At 39.7% G+C, this 27,667-nt stretch overlaps 1 protein-coding gene across 2 annotated transcripts in view; it reads left to right on the plus strand.

Moving 5' to 3' along the window:
* The first annotated feature begins 12,804 nt into the window (after positions 1-12,804).
* The window catches only part of MMEL1 (membrane metallo-endopeptidase-like 1), a 31,717-nt gene continuing 16,854 nt past the window's right edge, over positions 12,805-27,667 (plus strand). The window contains exons 1-9 of one of the 2 annotated variants that reach the window (XM_010567952.1): positions 12,805-12,968; positions 20,786-20,845; positions 21,714-21,875; positions 22,294-22,374; positions 22,866-22,961; positions 23,571-23,689; positions 24,369-24,434; positions 26,732-26,866; positions 27,473-27,562. In XM_010567952.1, coding sequence (XP_010566254.1) covers positions 12,815-12,968; positions 20,786-20,845; positions 21,714-21,875; positions 22,294-22,374; positions 22,866-22,961; positions 23,571-23,689; positions 24,369-24,434; positions 26,732-26,866; positions 27,473-27,562 — 963 coding nt within the window. In that variant the 5' untranslated portion in view covers positions 12,805-12,814. The remainder of the gene's footprint in view (positions 12,969-20,785; positions 20,846-21,713; positions 21,876-22,293; positions 22,375-22,865; positions 22,962-23,570; positions 23,690-24,368; positions 24,435-26,731; positions 26,867-27,472; positions 27,563-27,667) is intronic. The other variant, XM_010567954.1, reaches the window with a different exon arrangement.

Consider the following 27,667-nt stretch of genomic DNA (forward strand, 5'->3'; position numbering starts at 1 on the left):
CTGTAGGATGCCAAAGAATACTGCAGACCTGCACCTGCCTCACAGATGTGTACAACTCTGACACCCCAAGCACAGGACCAGTGGTTTATTTGATCACAAAAGTGCTTGGAGGGTAGAAGACAAATACAGGATGATATTGCTGTTTGTAGCATTCAGCAGTTGAGAACATACGAGAACAGGTGGGGAACAGATTGCCATCCCAAATGGCAAGGTTAGAGAACACGAGCCAGGCCCAAAGACACATCGGCAGAGAGTGGAAAACAATCATGATCATAGTGACATTCTTTTCAGTTTCTCACCAATGGACTGGCAACAGGCATGCAAGTGAAAAAACACAGCTTCTATTCTGGTCAGCTGCCATTGCCCAGTCTTGGCCTTGCCTTTTGTCATAGCCTGCTGCCACCGACCCTCTGGGTTCCACCCCTCAATACAGATGTATAACCTACACGTCTAAGACACATGCAACTATTTCATTTTCAATTATTTTGATTTCCAAAGTTTATTTTGGCTACACGATGCATGGACAAAAACTTCCTTGAGACCTTGACAAGTCTGCTCTGTGTTCCTGAGAACCACCGAGTACTACTTCTGCATGCAATGCAAGACTGAGTTTAACCTGCCAGATTAGCTGTGGCTTTAGGTGTCTTACCATCCAACCCGATCACTTTTTTATTTGGATGTTCCCTACACGATTCCAAAAAATGAAGAGTTACAGAGAATAAACTAGCATAAGGATTTCCCCACAGACTGTAAAGGAAATTAAGAACAGTATCTGATAATTTATAAGTTTGCATGTCTCATTCCTGAACTGCATCACAGTAAATGAGAAAATTTAGCTGTAAAGCCAGAGGGGGAGTATAGTAGGGAGCAGGAAACACAGGAGGATGTTAATGATTCCATTCCATTCCTGTTTTGCATTTTGTTATGCCCCTCAGTTGTACTTTCATCTGCAGGTCAGTGCTGCATATGCCTAATGCAACCTAGCAAATATGTTTCACGGGTGTCACGTAGCATGATGTATAGGGCTCTGAAGTCACAAGTGAGCCACATTTTTAGATCCAGATCAGTAGCGGATAAAATGAAAAACTGACAGTGATTCATATTTTCCCACTAAAAATTACCATCTCATGGAGCATCTTGATTGCTTAGAAGCCTCAGATGTCATATTATAAGACATTCAAACACTGGTAATATACCCAATATGTTCTCTAAAAGTCGCATTAGAATCTTACGATATTAGGAACACCTCTGAGTGCTGGTAATTGTGTAGGGTTTGTTCTTTTAGTATAGAGTTTTAACAACAGAAACACTTATACCTTACCATTTTCTCTTTTTTTGTTTGCAACCTTGCCAACAGTATTTTTGCTGTTTCTTTTCTTCTCATGCATCATTTGTCCATTCTTGGGCAATAAAATCTACTTACTGGAGAAACCAGGTAATTAGCCATCTACATAAATTGCCCTGTGTCTACATCATTAATTTGTTTGGATGTTTTAATTGATTGCATTCTCAACTGTTTTGGATGGCTTAAATGCCAGCTAATGCAATCCAATTAAGCCTCTTAATAAACCTGACTGATGAACTGCAATATAATCACACATCAAGTAGAGATGTAGAGGGAAATGCCACAGAACTGACAGTTTAGAATAGACTCTGCCATTTTGAAAGACCCAAATCACTTCTCAACAGGGAAACTTCTAATTGACTATAACTGGTGGTGGATTTGCTATCCAAGATCTGATTCAACACACCTTTTAAGCACACGCTTAAGCCAATTCCTATCCACAAAACATTTTTCACAGAATCATAGAACAGCCCAGGTTGGAAGAGCCCTCAAAAGATCACCTGAGCCAGCCTCTCGTGGGAAAGGGAGCCTAGCTGAGACTATCTAGCACCCTGTCCAGTTGCACCTTGAAAACCTCCAGTGATGGGGACTCTACGACGTCCCTGGGGAGGCTGTTCCAGGGATTGATTGTTCTCACTGTAAAAAAAAAAAAATTTCTTTCTTGTATCAAGATGAATCCTTTCCCAGTGCAACTTCCACCTGTTGCCCCTTGTCTTCTACATGTGGCTCCTTGTGAAGAGAGAGCCTCCATCCTCTTTGTAGCTGCCCTTCAGGTACTGGAATACTGTGACAAGGTGCCCCTTCTTGTCTATAGAAGCTTTCCCTTCTATAGGGAGAAAAGACCTAAACCCTTCAGTCTTTCCTCACAGGGTAGGTTCTCCAGCCCTTTGATCATCATCACCCTCCTCTGGACCTTCTCCAGTCTGTCTGCATAAGTCTGTTACTGACTGAGGTTCCTCCCGAGAGCTTTCCCTATAATTGTCCTCTCCATTCTGTAATATTTGCTAAAATTTATTGCCCTTTCTGAAATTATTTATTTCCTAGACTTTTCAAACTCATAGGGACATCAATTTATTCAACTCATAGACATCTAAAGAGTTTAATCAACAAATATGTGAAGCGATAAGAGTCCTAGAGGTAAGATTAGGAGTTTTTATTCCACATTTATTTTAAGCTAAGCTAAACTAAGTAGTAATTTTACCAGAAAACTGCCTTTTAATAGTCTGTGATCAGTCACCTGACTACCAACTGTAGAGTTAAGGTTTCTCAAGTTGGTTGTATTGCTATTATTTTTATTATATTACACACAAAGAGCAATACACATAAGACCTTATTAATGAAGGCTCTAATTCTACAAACACTGGACCACTCATATTTCCAAAGATTCTCATACTATAGGCATTGCAATAGGGGCCAAAAATCTAAAAAACCCCAAACAAACAAACAAACAAAAAAACCAAAACAAAATGCAGCAGAGAAATAAAACAGATAAGGTGGGAGAGAAGAAATTAACAGTAAATACTGTAGACACTTTCTAAAAATCATTTAGCATTTTTTTTAAATTTTGAAAAGCCTAAGTCCTGTTACTTGAAAGAATGAGTTAAGAACATACGTAGGCTAAAGGAATAAACTCAGTGTTGTCAGCTTATCCTGGAGAAGGCAGCAACTTGATAATTATCTCTAGGTAGCAGCAATACAAAGGAGATTTCAGGCAATATAGGGGCCTCTTAAAAAAAAAAAAAATTTCAAACAAAACTAGATGAGGCAGCTAAAAGTTAAGCTCATATTGGAATATGATGCAAACTTCCAATAGTGCCCTGCAGGCAGCTGACTTAAAGATGGCATAGTGTCTTTATGTCAGCTCTGGAGGTCTTTTTCTAAACCCAAACAGAGGTTACAGAATTAATGGAGTAATCTGTGTGAAATTCTCTGATCTGTTCTGCCAGATGCCAGACAAGACATAATAGCTCCTCTGGCAGCAATGTCTATTAATCTAATATTGACTTTGATTCTCTGTGACTTCGTTTCATCTGTAAAATGGGGATAATACTCTATTTCAGATGCTTGTCAGTATCTCTTAGTTCTGGGTACAAAGTGATGTGAAGATTACATTATTTTTACATTTTACATTATTGTAAAAGAGCTACGGATTCTCATCAAACCCTTTCCCCAATCAGCGTTGCTGGTAAAGGTCACCCCTCTGTTCTGTGTCTGATACCCACTTGTTTATTCATGCAACTGTCTCTGGCACAAGTAAAGGCAGAGCCTCAGCCCTTAGTGGGAACAAGAACGCGTCCTGGGCATCCCATGGTATGCAGCCCGCTGGTAGAGATTTTGTGTTTACTTTGTTGACGATGGCAAGGGTTAAGAAGCAATAAAAGCTTTTAGATACCTTCCTACAGGCATGACACTGCCTAAGTTTTAGCCCCAGAGTCTTTGCTGTACTTTGGAATCCACATGCCATTTAGGCACACCCTGTACTGCAGGCAGAGTTGGCTGCTTCTGAGAGCGAACCGTATGCCAACCAACTAGTACCTAATGCGAAACTAACCACAGAGGTGCATCCAGAATCCAAATCCTTTTCTAGTGGGTAGTCAGGTACCTCTGCATCTCCAGAGCCAGGGTCCATTCCTGATGTGAGGCACCTCCAGCAGTTACTACATGAAAGAAATGACCAGACCTCTCTGCCTTCTTTTTTCCTGCAGGTCCTGATACTGCCACAACCACTTTCCACACAACCACTGATTGTTCATTCAGGATGCAAGTTCAATACATCTTCAGGCTCAATGATGTGGAACTTCTAGTTTCTGCAACAATGTCCTAATCGTCAGTGGGCATGCAAGAAAGAGGTAAGGTATGGGTGAAAAGGGGAAGTTTGCTGAAAGTTAAGCATATTTATAAGCATTTTGATAACTCAGGACTTCACACCATGGAGTCTTGCTGAAACCTAGTGTAACAATTTATTGAATAAGGTATCATGGTTTGGTCTTCTGTGTTCAATTAGATGTTATGTACATGGTGTTTAAATGCATATGACTACGGTTATATACTCTAAATTTATTCCACTGGTCTGAATGTCTTTCCGTGGAAAATGGAACTATCTTCTGTCATTTGTAAGATATAAACAGTACATTTAATGGATATTACAGCTGAAATTTGCATGTGCTCCGTCACTGAAAATAATTTCAAGTAAAATATCTTAAATTCATTTTGTTTGTAATACATCTTCCCATACAGCAAAATAATGCAAAAATATACCTTTTAAGTAATGCACATATAATTTTAAAACACTGTGTCATTAAAAGTGTGATTGCAATATTCCTCACTGTACTGAAGTTAAGCGTATGGAAAATGAGACACAGCCTTCCAGAATAAGTCTTCCCACCATAGATACTTGAAAAATATCTTGGGAAAGACATAAAGCACGTCATGTAAAATGAGAACTTTCCTAAGAATGAACTACTGTAATAGGATGGACTTTTCTAAATGCTAACAAGCTAGGAAATCATCTTGTCCACTTAAGGACAGTATTGCTCGTGCCTGCCACACAATCTATTTTCCAGTCTAGATATAAAATCAACTGATTTCAGATATGGTTGAAAGGGTTAATTCTCCCTGATAAGTCTCTGAGCAGAGCATTTAATTCATTGGGCATTCTAAGCCACCTGTGCGTGAGAGTGAACGTACAAGGGAAAGAGAGAGGGAGATGTAGGCACAGTACTTTGCAAGACCATTATTGGGCAAAGCCTGTTAAAGAGATCAATGCTGATAATAAGAATAAGCATTTGTTTCTGACTGCCAGAAGATGTAAACATTCTAATTACATCCCAGAAACTACACAAGCCACCTGACCTCTGCAGCTGAAAAAACATTCTCCACAAGACAGAGGTAAGACAACTTCACATTTTTACCTGCTTCTCTGTGCAAAGTGCATGCCTTTAGAAATTCATTGCAGAAATCACTGCATACCTTTTATACATAATACCACTAATGTCTCACATTTTTTTCTTCTGATGTTCAAAATATCATTGTCTCTAAAGGGAGGGCAAGTGAAGAGTTTTGAAACATCATCTAAACTTCAAATCATCTAAACTTCAAGGTTTTCCCAATTTTAATCTGTTTCAGATGTGCACCTGCTAGGACTTACTTACACTGCACACATCTGGTAGCAACCAGCTATGAGAAAATATTTGAGTGCTGATTTTTTTTTTTTTTTATGCTAGTTGACAGATGAGAGGGTTACACTGGCTCTCAAAGACAAACTCAATTATTTTTGAGCACAATGAGTTATCCTCTGTAGTCGGCATCCCTGCTACAGTAAATCAAAGGGTAGCATCCAGCCATTGTCCTGGAGTCATGCATTGTGCTGATTTACTGGGGGCTAGGCTGTTTGTTTGTTTTTAATGTTATCCTATAGCTTCAGATTGTCTTCTGTATTTAAAGTAAATGCATATACTAGGCTCATTTGTATCAGTTTCTTAAATACTCCTTTCACTCTTCAGAAGGCAGCTGCTTAGACTGAGGTTAATGAAGACATTTACTAACATTCAACAGTACTGGAATAGTTATACTGTTTTGGTTACTAAACAAAACTAGTGATGTTGATAGTAAATCTGACAATTTTAGACATGCATTATAAATCTTGATTCAGGTGAGTTTTCCTATTTAGATTAATTCATATACACAGAAGAAATATATCTTTGTATCTGTGTAACCTGAACATTGAAACCTAGGTCACAACAGAGTGTGAAATATTTGTTACCCGTCAGTAGCAGAATCCAAAGCAATAGAATCAAAGTGAAATGCAAAGCTGGAATGCAAGGTAGCATAAGCATGTGCTTTGCCTATTAACACATTCATTTACGTTCTTTATTGTGCCCCCACTAGAACTAAGGTGTCACCCAGTCCTAGAACTCTCGTAAGTTAAATAGAACACAATATCCCATATTGCTGTGTTTTCCTCTATTGAAAGAGGAAAGGGCTCAGAAAGAAATCAGAAAGGAAAAAAGCAGACACGTAGGACAAAAAAGTATGAAATCCATTGGTAAGCTACTTGTCCTTGTTTTCTCACCTATGGATGACTTTTCAAAACAAGCTGCTTTTGCTGTTTGTGTCAGAAACAAGGAAAACATCTTCCCACAGAGCAATTCTTGTTGATTTACTATTGGAAGAAAACCGTCCATCCAACACACGTTATAGAATTTTTGCTTCCTAGAGTTTGCAGTGTCCTTCTTTTTGCATGTGCGAGTCAAAAATCCCTATGTATGTTGTTTGTATACGTGTGTACATTATAGAATTGGGAAATGAAACAGTAAGAGAAATTTTCCAGCTAATCAGTTCTCATTTCTAAAGCCAGAGTCAAAACAAATGATTGACAAGTACTAAAGTAACGCCCTTTCTGCAAGATTTGTGCTGAATTTTCAGAGACATTATTGCATGATGAAGTGCAGGGTCCTTTCCAGTCCTTCCTTGGAAGCTGCATCTGCATTATGCTGGTTTGACAACAGTGCTGCTGTATCAAAACAGAGATAGCTCTTCGCGCTTTGATGTGCCAGCAATACGCAGAACAGAAGGTTTGGCCATTCCAGGGGAATAAATTTATAGAAAAGTTACACATCATAGCCCCATCACACTCCACTAGGACTTGCATGGAATTCTTGTGCAATGTCACATTGCAAGTAGTTGCCAAGGCCAGCCCATTAGAGCCCTTCAAAAACCTCTGCATTAACCACCACATACAGAAGTGATGTCAGAAGTTGCATGCCCACGTCACTTTAGATGACTGCCCGGCATCCAGAGGTATGTGATTTTTCCTCACATCTTAGTATGGGTCAGTTTATAAGGAGATACAAAGTGTAACAGATAGAGATGGATACCTTGTTTCCACGGTAACAATACTTAAGACACATCATACTAAAGATGATGTCAGCACCATGTCCTGTTTGATTTTTATTGCTTTAGGACACGGAGTCGTTTATACATTTGATGTAGCTGATTAATACCTGCATGAGAACTCCAGAGCACTGGCTGGGAAATAACTACCCTATTGTTCATGCAGTCCCTGATTTTCTTGGAGTATAGAGAGAGTAGCAACCATTAGAACATCTATTCAGATGACCAGGCACATTCAGTTACATCAGTACTAAACACAATAAATTGTCTTAGTGCAACCTGCCTAAGTTGTTGGGAGAAGGTCATAGTCAGCACTGCGGAAAGACTGTGCAAAACCTCAGGATGGCAGGGAACTAAATGAGGTAATGTATTCTCATATAATCCTAGCACAGGGTTGATGTGGCACACATCACCGATGGTGAAGCAAACATATGCAGAGAAAAAAAAATGCACAACCCTTCACAATTTTTATCTTTAGAATCAATTCCTTCTAAATGGAGAGTTGAAGCTCAATTTGACATTGCAGGCAACTAAGACATAGCAACCAAACTTCTGAGAAAGGTAGTAGTATCCTTGAATACTATCTTCTCCCAGTGCAGTGTCCCAGGTATACCCATGGTTATTCCAGATTCTCCAAGGGAAATATGAAAGCAGAAATATTCACAGCCCTGAATCAAGTACAGTCTCCCAGGCAAGTGAGGCATGGGCTCAGCTATTTGCTGTGCAGGGCTGGAGCTCTCTGACCATAAATTTCTCCCCAACTTGAGAAACTTTCCCAAGAAGAAAAGCATTGCATAAAAACTCCAGACAGCTCCCTCTCTCTCGGAACCACAATAGTTCTGTGCAGTTGGGATGCCTTATGCCTGAGGAAGCACCTCTTTAGTAAATAGTCATATATGGGGTCTTAAATTTCACAGTAAAAACATCCTAAAAGGAGGCAGTCATCCAGATTGGGTACTCAAGCCCCACCCATCCAGGATCCAAGTGTAAAAATCTATGATTTGAGGCTTTTTTAAACCGCAACCCTGCCCTTGCAAGATCTTTACAAATCCAAAATCCAGTAACAGAAGCAGCTCCTTTAGTTACAAGCAAGAGAAAAGGGAAAAATCCTTTCAAAGTAGTCCAATAGAAACAGCAAATGCCTCATTGCTTCCTATGTTTTGCATCTACATTGCTTTGAGGAAAGAGCATGTTTTCCAGTAACTGAAAACCCCTACTGTTTCTCAATTTCTGGAAGAAGAAATCTCCAGATTGGTGTTCACTTTCACAGTATTGCAAAGAGAGATTACACTTCTAAAGCTAATTTGTAAAACAAGGGTCTAATGGATCGTGAACTAGACCAGCAGATGAAAGACTAGTACACGAAAATTTCTGCAGGCGGTGACTGCCATTGTAACTTTGGCAAGTCACCACACTTCCCTGTGCCTCAGTTTCCACATTAGGATATAAAGGAACTGCTTTTAGAAATTTCCAGTTGAAATGCACTGCAGAAAGAAAAAATTTTATGAATAATTTAGTCAAATGTGAGGTTTAGGGAAAAAATAACAAAAAAACCCACTTCTAATTTGCATCATCAGATCTCCTTTGCCATAAAGGCTACAAGGTGATACTGAGACTGTGTCAGAAACCAAAATAGGTCTTTCCCCTTAGAAGCAATGAACAGGGACCTCACTGCACTAGGGGAGAACTGTCAAAATGACGGATTACTCTATTTCAGTGACCACACAAAGTTGCTCAAGACAAATCAAAATTAATGATTCTGCAAATATGTCCTTTACAGTTGCTGGTGCTTTTCCTCATACAGAAGAGAAGCACTTTTTTTTTTTTTTTTTTTTTACTTACAGCACAGCAATCTAAATACTTGTTACCAGATTTCCCATCATGAAGAGAAACATCTAATGAAAACAAGATACATCATTCTTAAATCAAATCATACTGTCTGGTATTGCTATCTCTGTGTCTATCAACATGTATTTTATAGCTCATGTCTCCCCTCACAAACTTCAGCACAAAGCAGAAACGCATCATGTCACAAGATTCTCTCACACCCATAGAAGTCCTTTATAAAATATTCAAGCCTTCCCACCCTCAGCATGTCTATACTCAGGGCATAATTCTGCTCTCACACACATAATTACAGCTCCCTTGACTGCCTTTAATATTAGCTCTGCTTGCCCCTCCTTAGGGGGGGAATTTGCCAATAGATGCATCAAGTAGAAGAAAAAATACTTCCTTCTCAGTTAAAAGGTACAAAAGGATTCTCTTCAGGAATGTCCACATCAAATTTTCCCAGTGTCTTTCATCAGCAAAAGTGCTCAGTTGTTTATTTCAACAATACCTTAAGAACAACGACCAATTTCAGCTTCTTAAGGTCCAGCACATAGGATTTTATTATCTGCTTTCTGTATATTCTGTATAAATTTTATTGCCTGAAGGCACACACCAGTGGGATGGATGCTCATTAGTTGCAACAATTGCTCCTAAGCCTACGGGCTGTTCTGATTGTATTTAGAGCCTGTATTGGCTCTGCCTCACTGTCAGGCACATCCTATTGGCTTCCAATTGACTTGGTTATACTTGCCTGGAAAAGACAATGTATATCTACCTATGACGCTTAAATTATGTGCTGTGTTTGCCAATCAGTCCAAATTTGAATCTTAAGAGGATAAAAACAACTTTTCCCAATAGAAAATGGTATTAATAGTCAGGCACTTCCTTTACTTCTCTGCAACAGCTGCGAACTTCTGGATGACTGCTTTGGGTTATGCACTGCTGTTGCTCACCCAGATGCTGACTTAGTGTAGAAAAACAGGTAAAAAACCAATTTAAAATAGGATGTGAAGGGACATGATAAACTTACTAATCATTTTCTCCCTTTTCTGACATTCTCTAACCCAAAACAGGCTCAGCACTACCTCAACCATTTGTCACTGATACCTGGCTGAGAACTGACAATGGAAGTATTTTCATTACAAATACTAAGCAGTTTATTTCAGAGCTAAACTGCAAGAGTAAAGGAAATAAAAAATATTTGTCAGTACTGACTTTCCAGTCTAATGTTCAGCTTGGCCTAGCAGAACCTTTAGAAAATGCAAGCCAATGCCATTGCTACACCCAAAGTTCCTTGTATTTCCTATTGGAAAGAGTACACCTTTTCCTCAGCTCTACAAGGAATTGAAGCCATTATAGATACAGGAAGAGATTCCTGATATAGTTCCCACTTCCCCAAAAATTTAAAAAAAAAAAAAAAAGGAAGGAAAAAAAGTATTTCCTTTATGATTAGGTCAATGCTTTTTGAGGGAATCTATGAATTTTCTGGGGACATAAAAGATCTATATTCTTGGTGCTCATGTACAACCTCAATTAAGTCACTTTGGGCCATGTTCAAATAATTTATACAGAAGTTACTTAGGACTTTGTAAGTCCTCTTATCTCTTGATTACAGGGGGGGCTAGGGTCTGCAGGCTGAGTAGCAGGCAGTCTGAATCACTCATAGCATTCCTAGCCTCAGAGACCGTGTTAGTCACAATGGCTACAACAGGCATACATAGAAAGCAGTAGGAATAAAGCTCTTCAATTCTTGGCATCTTGATTCGCCACCAGTGAAACGGGCAAAATAATGCCCTTTGGTATCTTATAGCCATGTTACAAGAATAACTACATTAAATCCTGTGAAGCGCTTGCCTATTGCAATAGTATGGACCTTAACTAGGGAGACCGTCCTCAGAGCCAGCTTAATTGTAAGGTAACAATAAAGCTGTTCAGCAATAAGGAAGATTCACATCCATAGGAAACTAATCTTTTGTTAGCTGTACAACTTCCTACAAATAGAAATAAGAGCTCACTTAACTCATTAAATGTATAGCATTGTCCTTAAAAGCAACCTTCCCTTCTGTAGCTAGTTTTCACATATGGACACCCAGGATCTGCAAGTGCATGCGTTTCTTTCAGATCCTTGTGTTCTTATACTCCTCTTCAGATGGTGGGATGAGAATAGCTGCCTTCACACTTGACAGAAGCCTAAGATAATATGACTCTGAAAAAAAAGGCAAATTCTCATAGGGGATTTGAGGCAGAGTAGCAACTAGAAGAGGAGACTTAGACTCCTGGCAGAAGACACTGGCATTCATTGTTTCCTACCCCATTGACGGAAACAGGTCTGTGTTCACATTCTTGGAACACTCTGCTTGTACGTTCCCAGTAAACAGGGCTGCCACAAAGAGATCCTGCTCTGCCCTCAGCCCTTCCTCCCAAGTATACACAAAACTTGGAATGCTGGTGAAGCACTCGGGTCGAGAGAGGTACCAACCTTAAAATTTGTACAGTGTGAACTTTGGCAGCCAGTTACACTAGCTCAATAAACCCACCTACAGGGGAAAGAAAAAAGCTCAACCAAAAAAACCCAACCCAAACCAAGCTGGTTCTCCCTCATTCTGAAGTCAGTTCTGGAAAAGAATAAAATAAAACCCCAGGAGAATCAGATGCCTATCCTGCCCTTGCTTTTACTGTCTTTCCCAGTTGTTACCAGATAGATTTCCAAGCAGTAGCATAAAAGAATCCTGTGTATAGCCTGCAACAATCGATAAATCGGTGTGTTTTCAAACGAGAAGCTGTTCCTGTATATCGCACCCAAAAGCTGCCAGCGCTCCCAGAGCCAGAGGGTTTCGATAGGTTTGCACCTCTCTGACTCCACGCTCCTTCTGCGAGTGCAGCAGCCAACTAAATAACCTGGGAGCAGGTTTCAGGAAAGCTAGAGGAAGTTTAGGAGAAGCTGCGGCAGAGCGGAGCTGGTGCTGCTTGCAGGCTCCGAGAGCCCAGTGCTCTCTGCTGCTGTGATGCAAGCCCTCCTCCCCCCGCTGCTCGGGAGCATTTGCCTGGAGCTGGGATCCGCACACGGCTGAGCTCCCAAGTTGGAGCATGGCTCTGAGAAGACTGAGAAGCTGGAAGGCACAAACTCCTGCAGACCTGGGAGCTGACACGTGTTCTAGGAGCCTTCTACTTTCCCAACCCTTCGCGTGTGCTAAGGACGGAGCAGACACAGCTCAAAGGCGCTCACACCTGGAAGGATCTCTTTTTGGATTCTGCTGCTGGTAACAGAGCTCTGCAGACCTACTCATAGCCACAGAGGAAAAAAAAAAAGAGGAAAATTCTTTGAAACAGCAAGACACTTTTCGAAGTGGGGAGTGGAAGAAGGCAGTTTTTCCCCTCCTTCCCTGTCTGGGAGAAAGGAGTTGCCCAAGCTGGTGATGAGACTTTTCCATACTTCGCAAAGCAGGCTCCTGAAGTTATGACACTGCACCACTGAGAGCCTAGGGTAGTGTAGTCCAGAACAGCCCGCAGCAGCACACCCCGAGTGCAGACAATCTGGCAGGCACAGGAGATGGAGAATGAGGTTGGCAAATCTGTGGACAATCAAATGGACAAATACATGTAATAATTTGGAAGTTTTCTTTATCTGTCTTTGCTTTCATTCTGCTTCCTTTTCCTCCCTGATTTGTCATGCATTTATCCCTCTATTGATTTAGCTGTGCTGTTAATTCTTTCTTACCCTCCCCTCCTCAATTTAGAGTTACAATAATGGGGAAATCAGAAAGTCAAATGGATATTGTGGAAAAATCAACAAAATCTGGGAAGAAATCCTGGAGCTTTGTGGCAATCGGTCTGGCTGTCTTGCTGCTCCTCATGACTTGTGCAGTGGTCGCCCTGGTGATCCTGTATGCCAGCAGCAGAGGTAAGGAACCTGTGAATAATTCCCCTCTTCCCTCCACAAACAACATACAAGTCTTTTCATTTAGCTCTGCAAAAACAAAAATACAGGGAGACAGTGAGGTCACCTCTGTGAGGGACTTGGCTATTTCTGCCTTGTTCCATGCTCATGCACAGAGAGGATTATGTTGGATTTTATTTCATTTTTAAATTACGTGATGTAAGACTCTATGCTTTTAATTAATTCTATGCATTTTATTGAATTCAGCATTGTTTTGACAAAGGTAAAAAAAATGTTGCACTATTTTAGAGGAGAAGGTGTGTATCTGTGCATCTGTGTGTAAGGCTTGACATTTCCTTGTTTTGTAGAAGCCCGAGTTAAGATTCATTATTGCCAGGAGTTACAAAGCAACAGCTGCGTAGCAGATCTAAAGGGGAGATTGCTTATTACAATGTGAAAGCTTTTTTTTTTTTTTTAAAAAGAAAAAAGAAAGCCAGTGTGCTGCTGAGGAAAGAGAGACTTTTTAAATATTACATCAGGCAATTTGATCTCTAAGGGAGATTTGGTTCTGTGACTTTCATGCAAATGTCTTGTCAGGAACCTGACAGTGAGGCATATTACTTTGAGGTGCTTTGCCTAATATGTTAACTGCAGAGCATGCTTACTCTCAAAACGAAGTTTTTCCACTAGCAGACCAAATGCACCGTCCTATTTAAAAAATCTGTGAAGCAATTGACATGATTGGTAGCAGCACCTGCTTCATGTTTGTCATTTGCATGAATGCTTCTTGGATTCAGAGCTTTGCTAAAACACTAGAGACTAAAACTAGGAAGTCGGAACAGCAAAACTGAAGCAAGGCATTGCTTTCTCCTTAAAACGTCTCTGCATCCCCTGGCTGCAGTGAACTGCTTGCTTCAGCACTCGTAAGTAAAACATTGCACAATTCTGAGTAATAATGCATGAGAAAAGTCTTTATATTGTTTACTCCTTTTGCTACCAGCAATTGAATGTTACCAGCATTTGTTCCAGTGTTAGATGAAATCTGTGAGTATTTGGTATTCATAATACTCATCAGAAAGTTGCTTATATTTATTGTATTAGCTCGGGAGACAGGAGGAAAGAAATTCCCCAGACCTAGGTCCTAGGTCAGGAGTTTCTTTATCAAAATATTGAGGTATGCAGAATTTTGTTGCTTGCACGCATAAAGGATTTGAGACATCTGCTCTACATCTTGCTGCTTAGGTTCAGGGAAATCAGAATTTGGGTATTAATAATATTTTCCCAAATGTTCGTGTCTCATCCAAATCCATGGGAAGAGTCTGTGCACGTAAAGCAAGTGCTAACTATTACATTTCTTGGATGGAAGGCTTATCTGTGAAAAAACAGTTCCAAAATCTAAATATTTTGCAAGCTTGTCTCAGCAATTAAACTGTCATTGGAAATGTTTCCCGGATTCAGACATTCCTGAGCAAAATGCAAGTGCAAGGTGATCGCAGAGCTGATAATGCTGCTTGTCCTGTACAGCGTGCAGCTCCTCCCGGCTCTTTTCTCATGCCTTAAAGAACTGTTTTCAGCACTGACCTAGTGTCAGTTTCTGCCAGTTTACATTGGAGCGTACATAGTTGAAGTACTGCAATAGGAGACACCAAAATGTGGTCATTAGACTCTAGAGTAGCCACAAGCTTTAGGTAATTCACAGGTAGGAATTGAGCAGCAGGAACTTTAGTCTACAGCATTTTTAGATGCATGCCTATATGCACTATTTGGGTCTAAAACTGAGAAAGCAAGAGCTCTTCAGTGCAATCAGTGAATGTTCCTGCAGAACAGGAACATTTTTGTCTTGAAAAGTGTTGTCCAAATGCTCCACTTGGTTCTGTTTTGATGTTACATCTAGGTCCATACCCAATGCTCAGTCAAAAGGCTGAAGTCTTTCTTAGACTTACCAAGTGAAAAGCGTGTATTGCTCAAAGCTGTGTAACATAAATATAAATCCTGCACAGCAACAGGAAGAAAATGTAGCTGAGCAGCATTCTTGTGTTAGAACTAAGAATGTTATCCTTGGGATTCCTTTATTTCTAATTTCACTCGAATGTTAATTTTGAAGTGTGTATGGGACACTGGATTGTTTATTAAGAGCAGATTCAGATTCACCACTTCATCTTTGTACATCCTGTGTCAGAATGACACTGCCCAGACCGACTTCTAAAAAGTAATTCTGTTTAGCTAATGGAAAAATAAAAGGATTACCTATCCTGCCTCACATTCTCTCTTTTTTTATATATGAAGGTATACATAGGCTTTGTGGTTCAGGGAGTACATTTTTGCTCTGCTTGTATATAGCTTGCAGAAGAGCATTGTGGTGCATGAAACAGGCCTCTGGTTATAGCAATAATGCCCATAATACGTATTCATACTGACTGTGACTTATCTATATACCCCGACAACAAAACCACTGAAGCTCTCACAGCAATGCAGTTATACAGTTCTAGAAGCAGTTTGAGGATTTTTGACATCCAAAGAAGTTTTCATACCCATAAAACCTCATCTAAATAAGCTAAAAGGAAATATAGTAAGAATAGCAGAGTAATATTTGGGTGATCATAGATAGGGAAGCAGACGGAATTGAAGTAATTTGTTTTTGAATCTGAATACACCACGCTCTCAATCTTTCCATCACACCCACGCGTACATCTTTGCAGCCTTTTCACAGCTCTTTCTCAGCTATGTTCTACAAATATTTACTAAACTCCAAATCTCATCACTTGTTGGAAAGGTTACAGCCTGAAGAACATTTCAACACTTATTGTAGCTGACATCAAGTCACAGTGAGTGACTTTTCCAGACAACTTAGTTACAAACAACTTTCATTCTCACCTAATTGCTGGTTCTGACTGCTCAAAAGTCATGTTACTAGTTTAATTGATATTTTATTCACTTTCTGGCTTCCAAGTTTGTAGGTTTCTCAGAAGGAAGATTCACAGATTATCTTTTTTGTGTCTGCATCCCCACGGGTTATCACTATTCACATCTATTACACAGGCTGCTAGAAAGCTAGAGGGCACGCTTATTCACCTACACTCTATCCGGTTAGGCAGGCTACAAACAAATAAATGAAGAGAAATACGACACTCAAATTTATCAGCACCTTGTTCTGGGAGTGGATTTCAGAAAGCCATGTTATGCTCCTGCATTTCCTATGCTGTGAATGCAATTAACATGCACTTGAAAAATAGATTTGCAAGAACCTGCTGGCTAGGGGCAATATCTAAACTGGTCACTGGCACACTAAGAAAAGGTTGTGGCTGAGATCTGGCTTGTCTCCTAGACTGCTGCCTAGTTTTGACTTCATGAACATTCATTAATGAGGCATCTATTCAAAGGAAATGGAGAATTTAAAGAAGCGGCAGCTAACACAAAAGTCATGATGAAATGACATTTGGGTGGCAAGACTCTTCTCAGTTGTACTCAGATGGAGCTACATGAATGTGGAATGACAGGCCATACAGGGCTGCAAAAGTGGGCAAATACTCAGCTTACCGATTCTTACATGAAATTCTGTCTCCGCCATGATTATAGGTAGACTATAGGTAAGAAATCATAAGAAAGGTGGAATAAAAACAAACACTTGTGTTATGGAGTCCATCTGAAGACACTGACATCTGGTATAGACAGCCCTCTCAGAGGGAGAAAAGCTAAATTTGGCAATTACATTATTTGTTGCAAACAATTGACTGTTAGCAACAAAGGCAGTCTGCAGTGCTGACAGCACTTCTGCAGATGAGATCTGTGTGAGAAAAGATAAGGTGCTGAAAGGTAAAGCTCACACTTGACTGCCTGATGACAACTGTGGATCTAATTGTTTCAATGTGTGCCATCTCCAGCCATCTGTGGTCCTCAAAATGCACAGTGGGAAAACACTAAACACAAACTGTGCTTCAGAGACTGTACGGAATCATTTGCTTTGCTTTTGTTGTCTAAAAAGAACTTCGATAAGGCTGTGAAAAGCAACTTTTATTTGAAAAAAAATTATCATTCAAAAGATGACCTGCTGAAGAGGACTACAGTGCTCTACAGACCTCAGAAGTTATTCTTATATCCTGCTGCTGACCAGTAAATGTAATATTGTTCAATGGCTTCTTGTAAAGTCAAATTAAGACAATAGAATTCTCTGCACTGAGCTCCGTGTGCCCTGAAGCATGTCCCAGCTCTGCCATTTTTCAAGTGAGCAGTTGACCTCTGAAGTAGTGTCTGGAGTGCTTATTTTCTCTCATTTTCTTCCATCTGGAGTAGTCCCACAGCTCAGGTAATTTTATTTAGCTCCATTAAAGCTTACCTTCCCTTATCAATTCTCTGATGGTGCTCTGTCAGACTGAAAGTGAAGAAAGCCTTCAGTCTGCAGAGGGTTCAATGGTTCTTTTCTATTTACAAGACTATCAACAGAGCAAGAGTATGCCTTTCTTAATGAAGTAAATGCAAGGGTGATACTGCAAAGGTCCTGAATTGAGAGCCACGAAGGAACTTAGTACTGCACAAAGTAGTTAGAGTGATTAAATCTTTCTGGCCCATTTCTGTTCTTTTGACATCCCTCTTTGATAGTTTTAAAAAGTATACCCAAGGAAGGGTATCTCGGAAGAAAGAGGTGGGAAAATGGAGTGATTAATTTTGAAAGAGAAAAAAAATATAAGTGGCTAGATTCTAGATGAACTTGGCTGTGGGAGAAGACAAGTGGGAGGTAAGGTTTGATAGGAGACAAGTATTGATTCCCTACAAACCCTTCCACTGATGTGTTTACTTTCGATGCAGCAGGGCTAACATGGGATTCAGAGCTGAACAACGTGCCAGTTTTCCTCTGCTGCAAATTACTAGCTTCATGCCTTACAGTGTCAAACATGAGCCCATGTCCCACTTACGATTTTATGTTCGGAAGTTTCCCATCACATCCATCTAAACCCTGCTAGACATTTGTTTTGTTTCAACTTTTAGGCTTTGTAGAACATTAATCCAAGTTGTCCCTCCCATGTCTGTACTTCCAGCAGTCTTTGTCCATGGATGTCAAAGTAGGAGTCTCTTATGTCATTACAGCTCAACATGTCAGCAATATTTAACCAGGAAGGAAAAATAAATACATAGAGAAATACCTACGTTTATACTGAAAACTTGGGCAGTTGTTTCTCAAGTAGTTTGAGAAAATGAAGTGCATAGAGTTGTCTAGCTGAGACTTTAGAAGGTGCATTTTACATTTGTTCCTAGGTATTTGAAGTTCAAGAGGTGCAGTAGGCAGAGCCTCAGTCAAGTGAGCAAAGACCCAACAAGTACATTGTGAAGCAAAACAGGGCAGTGTTGGTCATATCTCATACGGAGTCAGGTTGGCTTGGTTCTTTGTCAGGAACGGTACTGAGGCATAAAAGAGATAATTGATAGAAAAACAAAGGAGCCACTTTTAGAAGTAAACTGAGAGCCCCTCACCAGCCATTTCTAATTATCTGGTTTTGTGGCAGAGTTTCAGAGTCATGAGTGTGCAACCAAGGTTTCAAAACAGATTTGGCTTCCCTACTTATACAGCTCAATTACATTTTCACAATCACAAGGGCTTTTTGAACGTGGGGAGTTAGAATCTTGTTGAAAGCAGTTTGTTCTGGAAAATGAAGTTAAACGTCAGGTTATATTAAAGAGAGAAGCTTTGATTTAAAAAAAAAAATTAAAAAATTATCTCTTTCTCACCTTGCCCATTGCTATTTCTGCTTTATGGAAAATTTCCATATGCCTTTGAACCACTAGTTTCTTTTCCCCCCAAAGGATTTTTTTATTCTTGGAAATACTCTGGACTTTTGGTGGTTGTGTTGGAGTTTTGGGGGTGTTGGGGTTTTTTGTTTGTTTGTTGGTTTGGTTTTTGGGGGGGGGGGGGAGGCAAGTTTAAGTTATTAGAGAGTTTAAGAAACTCCAAAAATTGGGCTTAGCTTCATCCAGTGCTAAAAAAAAAAAAACCCCTAAACCCCTCTGTGTGAAGCTTCACATTGTTACATGTATTTTGCTCATCCCATGTTCAGACTGCTAGACACTAAATTATAATAAGGCATACAGTTATTCTACTGCGGATCTACTCCCACACAGCACGACAGCACTCAGCTGAACCCTGAATGTTACATTCCCAATCACAGTGGGGGCTTTTTATGTTGCTTCCACTGATGAACTTCCAAGCCCTCTTTTCTCCCCTACTGTTTTATTTCTGTCTGAATTAGTGTAATCTTGTTTGCTGTCATGTAAAACACTTATTTTCATTGGAAGGAATTTTTTTAGTAACTCTTTTCTGCAAACATCATAGTGTAAGGATCAAAAATATGTTTAAAAACATGGCTAATCCTGTTGGAAAGTAAGGGTATCAAGTTTTCGTTTTCCAGTGTGGAACCAAGTAGCTGTCTATTTAACATAAGTAGATACTAAGCTAGTCCAGTTTCACAAGTGGGAAATTAAACCAGCAAAATTAATTTTCTTGTGCCCAGGGCCAAGGCCACTCATCAGGCTGGGGTAGAACTTACGGCTGTGAATTCACATCAAGACCCTCTGGAGTCGCTGCCATCAAACTCCTAGCACTACATTTAGTGTAGAGTACCAAGCAATAAAAGCTAGGGTCTGTTCCAGTTTCTACTCACCATCAATGCATTAGAAGTGCATAGGCTTTTTGTGGATCTTCTTCACTGGAAGAATTTCACAAACCAAGGCTAAGTGGTCAAAAATAGAAACTTAATAGCCAGGAGCAGCACTTTCCAGCTTCTGCTGGAATGAGCATACAGACCCATTTCCCCATATAGAGGCACACATCAAATTCTTCTGTTTTAGAAGTCACAGCAAAATGCTTCTGCTAAGGTTTCATTGCCTGTGCTCCCTCTCAAATTCCCCATCACATCACTCCTCCTTCGTGGGCTGAAACCAGCGAGTCATGAAGGTCCCCAGAGTTCCCAAGTTTGACTGCTTTCAAACTACTGAGGAAAGTGATTAACAGGACTGAGCCAAGGTCTCAATGGAACAAAATTCATGTTTTACTAGACGTGTGCTCATGTAACAACTGAAACAGCTGGTAACTAGTACACCCATTAGCTCTTAGCACAGTTTGCACTACGCTTACTCAGATTTGCTACTTGGAGATCACCGATAATGACTTCACTGGACTTTTCCAGGCTTATCTCAGACTTGAACATAGGTCCACAGTCTCCATTATACACTATTTCATCAGCCCTAAACATCATTGATTAGGGAGCAACCTCTGCTGAACAGCAAGGAGTAACCTTGAAGGGCATATCTGAAATTTTAACCAAACACAGATCTGTTACCAGCTCCCCCCTCCACCCATTTGATCTTTGTGACTACAGTGTGAAAGCAGTAAATCCAGCTATGGGCTTTTTCCCCCTCTTTAAACCTCTCAGCCATGGTGACTTTGAAGATCACGGAAGAGCTCAGATGCTCAGATCATCTTAGTAGGTTATCTAGAAAAGGATCTCATACTTTCAGTATGTGTCAGAAAGACTGTAGAGGCAGTTAGCAGGTAAAAAAAACCAAAACAACAAACAAACCAAACAACTGGTCTTAGTCTCCTTCCAGGAAAGTTAAAATTCACTGTCAAAACTGTTGTAATACTGCTTCCAATACATTTTCCTTATAAATCTGTAGATAAGATGTTTCTTCACGGTTGTCATTTGGTATCTTTTACTGGCACTAATATTCACTCACTTGCTTTAAAACTAAACAGAGCTGTCACTGAGGTTGGGCTGCTGGCAAGTGACACTGGTAGCGATTTCTTTCCAAAACAACTAATTCTATCTGCTTTCTTATTCCTCTCCCTGCAGGCACTCACTATGGCACCAATTCAGGCAACATATGTACCACACCTGGATGTGTTACAGCAGGTAATGATTGTTACCATGAATGATTATTGCAGAGGTGATGTTTTACATGTTGTTAATTCTACTGAACCTGAATAAACAATAGTTCAGGCTTTAAGACTGAAGAAGTTGAAAAGGAATGAAATTTCCCCTTTGGCTAGATACACATTGCTAACACTGTCAAAGGCAGCAAGTACAGCTGTCCTCAAATACAGTTCCATGTGTAAAAACTGAGCAAAAAACCCTATTCTTACTTCTGCATTGTATACTTTCTTTGTCACCAGGAGTATCATTCATAAGGAAGTAGTACAGGAAAATTCCCAGTGTGGGCAACAGTTCTCTGGCTCTGGCCTGAGCCACAAGGATGTGGATTGACCAACGCAGTCTGTATCTATGAAGTATAATAAGAATCCCCTTAGACTGAATTTTCTCTCAAAGAGAATGTATTCTACACATGGGGCTATTCACCTTCTTATTTTTGGCATCTACTTGTACACCTCAAGAGAAGTAAGACTCCAGCCCAGATGTTCCCAATTGCACCCTGGAAACACTGACTTCATGGGTAGGTACCTAAGCTAGGACCCCAGGTAGAGCACTGGGCAGCATGCTCGTGCCTGTAAGGCATCGTGCTCTGGGAGAACTATTCTGCCATTCAGAGGCTCCCTCTGTAAAGCAGTACAATTGCAATACTAATGTCTGCCGTCAGATGCTTCCATGCATTTTTAAGCAGAAAATAGGATCCTTTGAGTCATAATACATGAGAATGAGTCTTTTTCACTATAAGCAGCATAAGCAAGGCGCCTTCTTGCCAAGCAGCTTCTTGACGGTCTTTGGTAGTCCCAGAGATTACCAGGCAGTCTGTGGAATTCAACTCTCCAATTTTGATACCTAGCTGCTAGAATAATTCAGAATATGGACCCAACAGCTGACCCGTGCAAGGATTTCTACCAGTATGCCTGTGGGGGCTGGCTGAACCGGCATGTTATCCCAGAAACTAGCTCCAGATACAGCATTTTTGACATCCTGAGAGATGAGCTGGAGATCATCCTAAAAGGTAGGAATGAGGCTACTCTATCCTTGGTTATGCACTTGTGTTTAGTTTCAGATGTTATTAACTGCACATTATACAGAGAAATAAACTTCCACAAGTGTTGATTGTGATTTTTTTTTTCCTGTAGTCCTTTAATCTCTATATCTCTTACTACACCCATTTTGTGGGAACATCCTGTTCCCACTAAAAATTAGCCATAGGTGATTTGGTATTAACTTCAAAAGCAGCAGGACAAGCTGTATGCATGTCCTTCTTCCTGATGCTTTTTCCATTAATAGCTCCTTTAAAGAGCACTCTAGTTTCACAGTAATTGAAGCCTACAATAACAAGTGTTTATCATAGCCCTGAATTCTCAGTGATTTCTGTGAAAAGATCAAAGCTCTCCAGGGCAAAAATCTCACTGCAATGGTTCCTTCCCCAGGTGTGCTGGAGACTTCAGATCGAGGGGACAGAGAAGCATTTCAGAAAGCTAAAATACTTTACAAGTCATGCATGAATGAGAGTGAGTCTATTCTTGTTCCATTGATTGATTCTCCTGCTCGATACCAAATGTACAAAAGTACCAATGTACTTTTAAGCAAAAGTCCAGTTAATATCTATCTTATATACACGGCCTTGCCTGGAAAGCTAATCTTCAAATGAATGAAGATGCCTTGGTACATCATTAAGGCTCAATATACACATCCTGGGATGTGGAAAGGATGGATGTGGGTTACCTACCTCTGTTGTCAATGCAACGCCTTCCCTTCTGAATACAAAAACGTATCCCATTTCATCCTTTCCAAACCGATTCAGTCAAAATTGGTACTGAAGTCAACAGAAGTATTTTCATTACTTTTCTGAAGACTAATGTAGGAGACAGATGATTTAGTGGTCTCTCATTTTCTGCTATGACAAATTCAGTTTCAGATTTAAACTGTTAGGCCCATTACCTATTTTTCTTCATTTTTTTTTCCTATAAAAACAATATAGTATTTGTTTTTCCTCTCTCAGGTCTTATAGAGCAACGAGATTCATTGCCTCTGCTAGAGGCCTTAACGATGGTTGGAGATTGGCCAGTGGCTTATGCAGAGTGGAATAAGACCAAAGGTAATTCTGTGCCTGAAGGAGTTCAGTAGTGTTAAGTCAGAATTATTTACTGCACTAAGGAGACTCTGTCATTGAATTAGATCCTCCATTTTAACTTTTTCTTCACAAACAAAAGTCATGGTATCATACATATTTAGCACGCAGTGATCTGTCTAAATAAGATAGTATAAATTTAATACCCATATTATAAGATCTCATTCGTGAGCAGTGTACATTTTAAGACAGTTAGGAAACCTAAAGGACCAACATAAATAATGAAAACAAAAGCAATGTAACCAATATAGCTGTGTTCTAATGCTTGCATATTAATTAGGGTTTGGAGTATAACTGCCTAAGTAGGCAAGGTCATGGTGATTTATACTATGCATTGGCAATTATATATACAAAGTAATCAGTAAATTATTTTTATATATATATCACTGAGACAGATAAGGCTCGTAAGAAGAGTCTAGCAATTTCTAGCCACTATAGAAATGTCCTGTACAAATATTCTCACATCATGTCCAGTCTGGTTCTATACAATTTCAGCAATAAGCTTGCAAACTATACAACTTAATCAGTCCTGATACATATTGATAAATGATGTATATTTTCCCATTTACCTCCTAGAGCCAAATTGGAGCATGGAAGAAAAACTCTCCATAATGAACTCCAGATTTAACAAACGTGTCCTCATTGACATGTTTGTATGGAATGATGACCGGGATTCCAGCAGACACATCATTTATGTAAGAAAAAAATTGCAGGGAATTATTTATATGCCAGAATCATAATGGATAGTTATTTACACTGCCTACAGATGAGCTTTCCATAAGTCAGTGGGTACACGCACTACGGGCAAAATGCATGCAACAGTTCTGCACCCCAAGTGGCAGGTCTGTCCCAAAGTCATATTGGGAAACATTTTATGGTAACATAATTTTTGTTTCAGTTAAAGACATAAAAATCAATGGACCTTTGCTGATTTACAGTATTTAAGGGTTATAAATTCTTGTGACTTGCAAAATGATGGTGAGGTTTAATAGGTAGCAGGAAACCATGTTTTTAAAACATGTAATAATATTTCAGAGATTGATCATGTATGTTTAAGCATAAAGTCTAGCCCTCAAGTCAAGCAACTTCATTTCTAAGTTGCTTGAATTTATTCTTAGATCTCAATGGTTACTGAAAGATTTTGCTTAATAATCCCCACTAAGTATCCATCCTGTCCTTATCTAGAAATCCAGAGACAAAAGTTGTACCTTCCACCTCACCCCAGTTCCTAGAAAGCTAAAGTTCTCTGATATTTGGTAAGAGTGTACTTTTGGATGGCACATGCAGCACAGTTCATGTTGCCTTTCAAGGATACCTTTGGACAACACGAGTTCCTTTTCATCACTAACTAAAGAAATGTATGATTTCCTTCAGATTGACCAGCCAAGTTTAGGAATGCCATCCAGGGATTACTACTTTAATGGGGGCAACTATCAAAAAGTAAGTATTCCTTTTAATTTATTTAATATGTGCTACTAAAACAACTTTATTACTTATCCCTGTGTTTTGGAAAACTCAAATATATGAATCTTCATGTTATGCAACAATCAGAATTAGACTGTAACAATCATTGCTACATTTTCTCCTAGTTATGCCAAAATTTTGTAAAGTTTACAAAAGGTCTGAACAACTGTATAAATATCAAGCCCCGCCCCCGAACTGGCCAATTCATACAGATGAGAAGGTTATGGGAAAATAAAATCATTGTGTTTTATAGCTTAAAACAGTCTCCAATTTTGAAGGATAGGTTCACATTTTCAGGGCAGGTTATCTTGGGTTTGCTTATATCTTCTTCTAAAGCCACTGGTTCTGGCTACTATTTCACAAGGTACTGGAAAGATGGATTATAGATATGGGAGAAGAATTATCATACTGGATCATATCTGAACATACAATACACCAAAATACGTTTTGTTAAACACCAAAACATTCAGAATTTTTCACATTTTCACTCAGAGGAAAGAAGTTAAGAAATAAAAAGTGTTTTATGTGGAGCAGCAAAAGCTGTATTAATGGAACAGATACTCAGCTAGTAAGAATCTGCTGCCACTTACTCCCCCCTTTCCCCCAAATTACCTGAAAACTGTGAGAGATTATTTTCTAGCTGCTTTACTCTGCCAATGCTCAGAGCAAAAATGTGAGGGTTTCTGTAAATGCATAGAAAGCTGTTGCAGATAATGTATCCATTTCCCAAGATGAAAATACTGCTCTAGTACATTTTATTTGCCTCAATTATGTCATACTAACAAAGAGTATTTGCAGCCTAACGTCAAACTGATTTTCCTAACATGAATGGAAGGGAATACGGAGAGACAACAATCAGCATTTTAGACTCTTTTGTCTAGTGGTTGTAAATGGAGATGAAAACATCAGTGAGAATAGTTTTCTTCTTACTGCTATGTATTTGACCATATTTTCATCTATAATACAGTCCAAAATATAGTCCTGTGAAGTTTTTATGAGATTGTTTCCAGACCTTCTGGACACCTACGTCAACTGCCAACTTCTATTATCTGTCTCATGACACAAAACAATCTCCACGTAGTTGTGTTGGGAACTGCAGATAGCTACTGGGACTAGCATTCTATTCCACAAGTTTCACCTATAGAGTGGCAGTTACAGTAGAAAAGATTTATGCATCGTTGCATGAAAGTCAGACTTAGATTGACTTGTAGGAGGTAGAAAATCAGGTACAATACACAGACAATCCTAAATTAGCAAAAGCAAATCAGTACTGCTTAAATACAGTTTTAATTTGAAGCTATAAAGAAGAAGGGCTAAGGCTGTGTTTTTAATCTTAATGAATGATGAGGAGACACAACCCCTTTTTATTTGCTATTTAACAGCTCACTTCCCACAGACAATGACCCAGACTCTGATGACCCAAACTCCCCCTGTGCTTAGTCCAGCATCTTTTGGCAAAACTCCTGCTGAGGCCTGTGGGAGTCTGGCCTGATTAAGGCCTCAGCATTCAGCCTAAAAACACAAACCATCATCATCATGTAAGTGCCCAGACTCAATTTCACAGTTACTGTATTTATCTGGTTTCCAAGGTCTATGGAGGAAGAAAAGTATGCAGGGAGAATAAGTAGTGTTAAGCTTTCCTGTACGAGAGATCAGTACTCCCTCAGCAGCCAAGTATCTTTTCAAGGTCCATTCCGAGACATAAATCACAGCCATACCCTCCTATTAGAAATAAAGCAAAGGTATCACTGGGAACCATCTGAGACGGAGCTTTTCTTTCAGACAATAAAAACAGAGTTTAGAAGATTTATGGTATTACTTTCAGAGCACTTAAACCTTCCATGTTTACCCTGGTATTTTGGCTAGTAGGGATCACTATTCCCATAGTGTAACTCAAAACACAGAGGCTTCTTTCTGCTCAAGCAGTAATTCTAACTCAAAACACCAGAGAGTTGGATTACACAGGGAAGCAGAAAGTGTTGCTTTCACTACGTATTTTGAGACTGGCAACTGCACTGTACGGTATTTCAGGTTGAACTGAGGTCCTAGGTATTACAGTAGTATCTATTATACTAGGAAAAAAAAGAGATGAGAAAATGGAGTGGGGAGGGTTCCACTGGAGACAAGGGCAGAGGCTGTGACCCCTGGACCCAACTTTTTCACAGCACACTGTAAAGCTAAAATAACAAAAGAATGGTTTGCTGAATGCAAAATGCTAGACAGCAAACCTTTTCTTCACAGTGCCACACACATGTTCTCTTTCTTGTGTGCAGGTGAGAGAAGCTTACCTGCAGTTCATGATCACCATTGCCAAAATGATCCGGGAAGACAAGAACATGTCTAAAGACGATTCCTTTGTCCAAGAGGAAATGGCAAAGGTTATGGAGCTTGAAACAGAGATTGCAAATGTAAGTACAGAAATCAAGAACTTCTCAGGGTGTTGCGGGGGCAAGGGGTGAGAGGGAGAGTCTCCTGCTGTTTTGTGCAGCAGTTTTCAATACAGCAGAAAACCCACAGCCTCAAAGAATGGAGGGGGAAGATGACTTCTTGTGCTGTAAGCAGCCCAGAAATCAGAGCCTCTGTGTGTATAATTGTCTACTGCATACACTGCTACTGTGTCTGCTCTAGCCCTAGCCATATTTATTTTTGGAAGTCTCCTAAAGAAGGATAATCTTCTGCTAAACATACACTATGATAACACCAGGGCTAGCTCCCTTGCATCCTTAGAAGTCCACAGTACCCTAAAAATCTCTAAGAGCTTAGTCTTCCATTCTAAAGAGGATAGAGGGAACTGCTTGCCTCAACATGTTACTGAAACATTATTGAATAGGAGGTCCTGAGTTCCTGTACTGAAGTTTAGAAAGCAGCACCAGACACCATCATCTGAGCTTTCTTTTCCAAAATAAACTGGTTTAGTCACATATTATTCGAGTGTGTATATGTGCATGCATGCAATTTCAGCCATTGACACTTGTGTCAGTTGATTCTAGTAATAACCTTGTGAATGTCTTCAGGCAACTACCCCAGCAGAAGAAAGGCATGATGTAACCTTGTTGTACAACAAAATGACCTTAAAAGAGCTACAGGAAAAGTTTGCATTGAACGTAAGTGCTTAATGAGCAGTCTAATACTTTCAGCCTCCTCTTATTACCATGCCAATTGGAAATGGCTTCGTGAAATGATCAGGGATGCAACAAAGAGAGGTATAA

This window comes from Haliaeetus leucocephalus, unplaced genomic scaffold (genome assembly GCF_000737465.1).
Source record: "Haliaeetus leucocephalus isolate CR32 unplaced genomic scaffold, Haliaeetus_leucocephalus-4.0 Scaffold230, whole genome shotgun sequence".
Lineage (NCBI taxonomy): Eukaryota > Metazoa > Chordata > Aves > Accipitriformes > Accipitridae > Haliaeetus > Haliaeetus leucocephalus.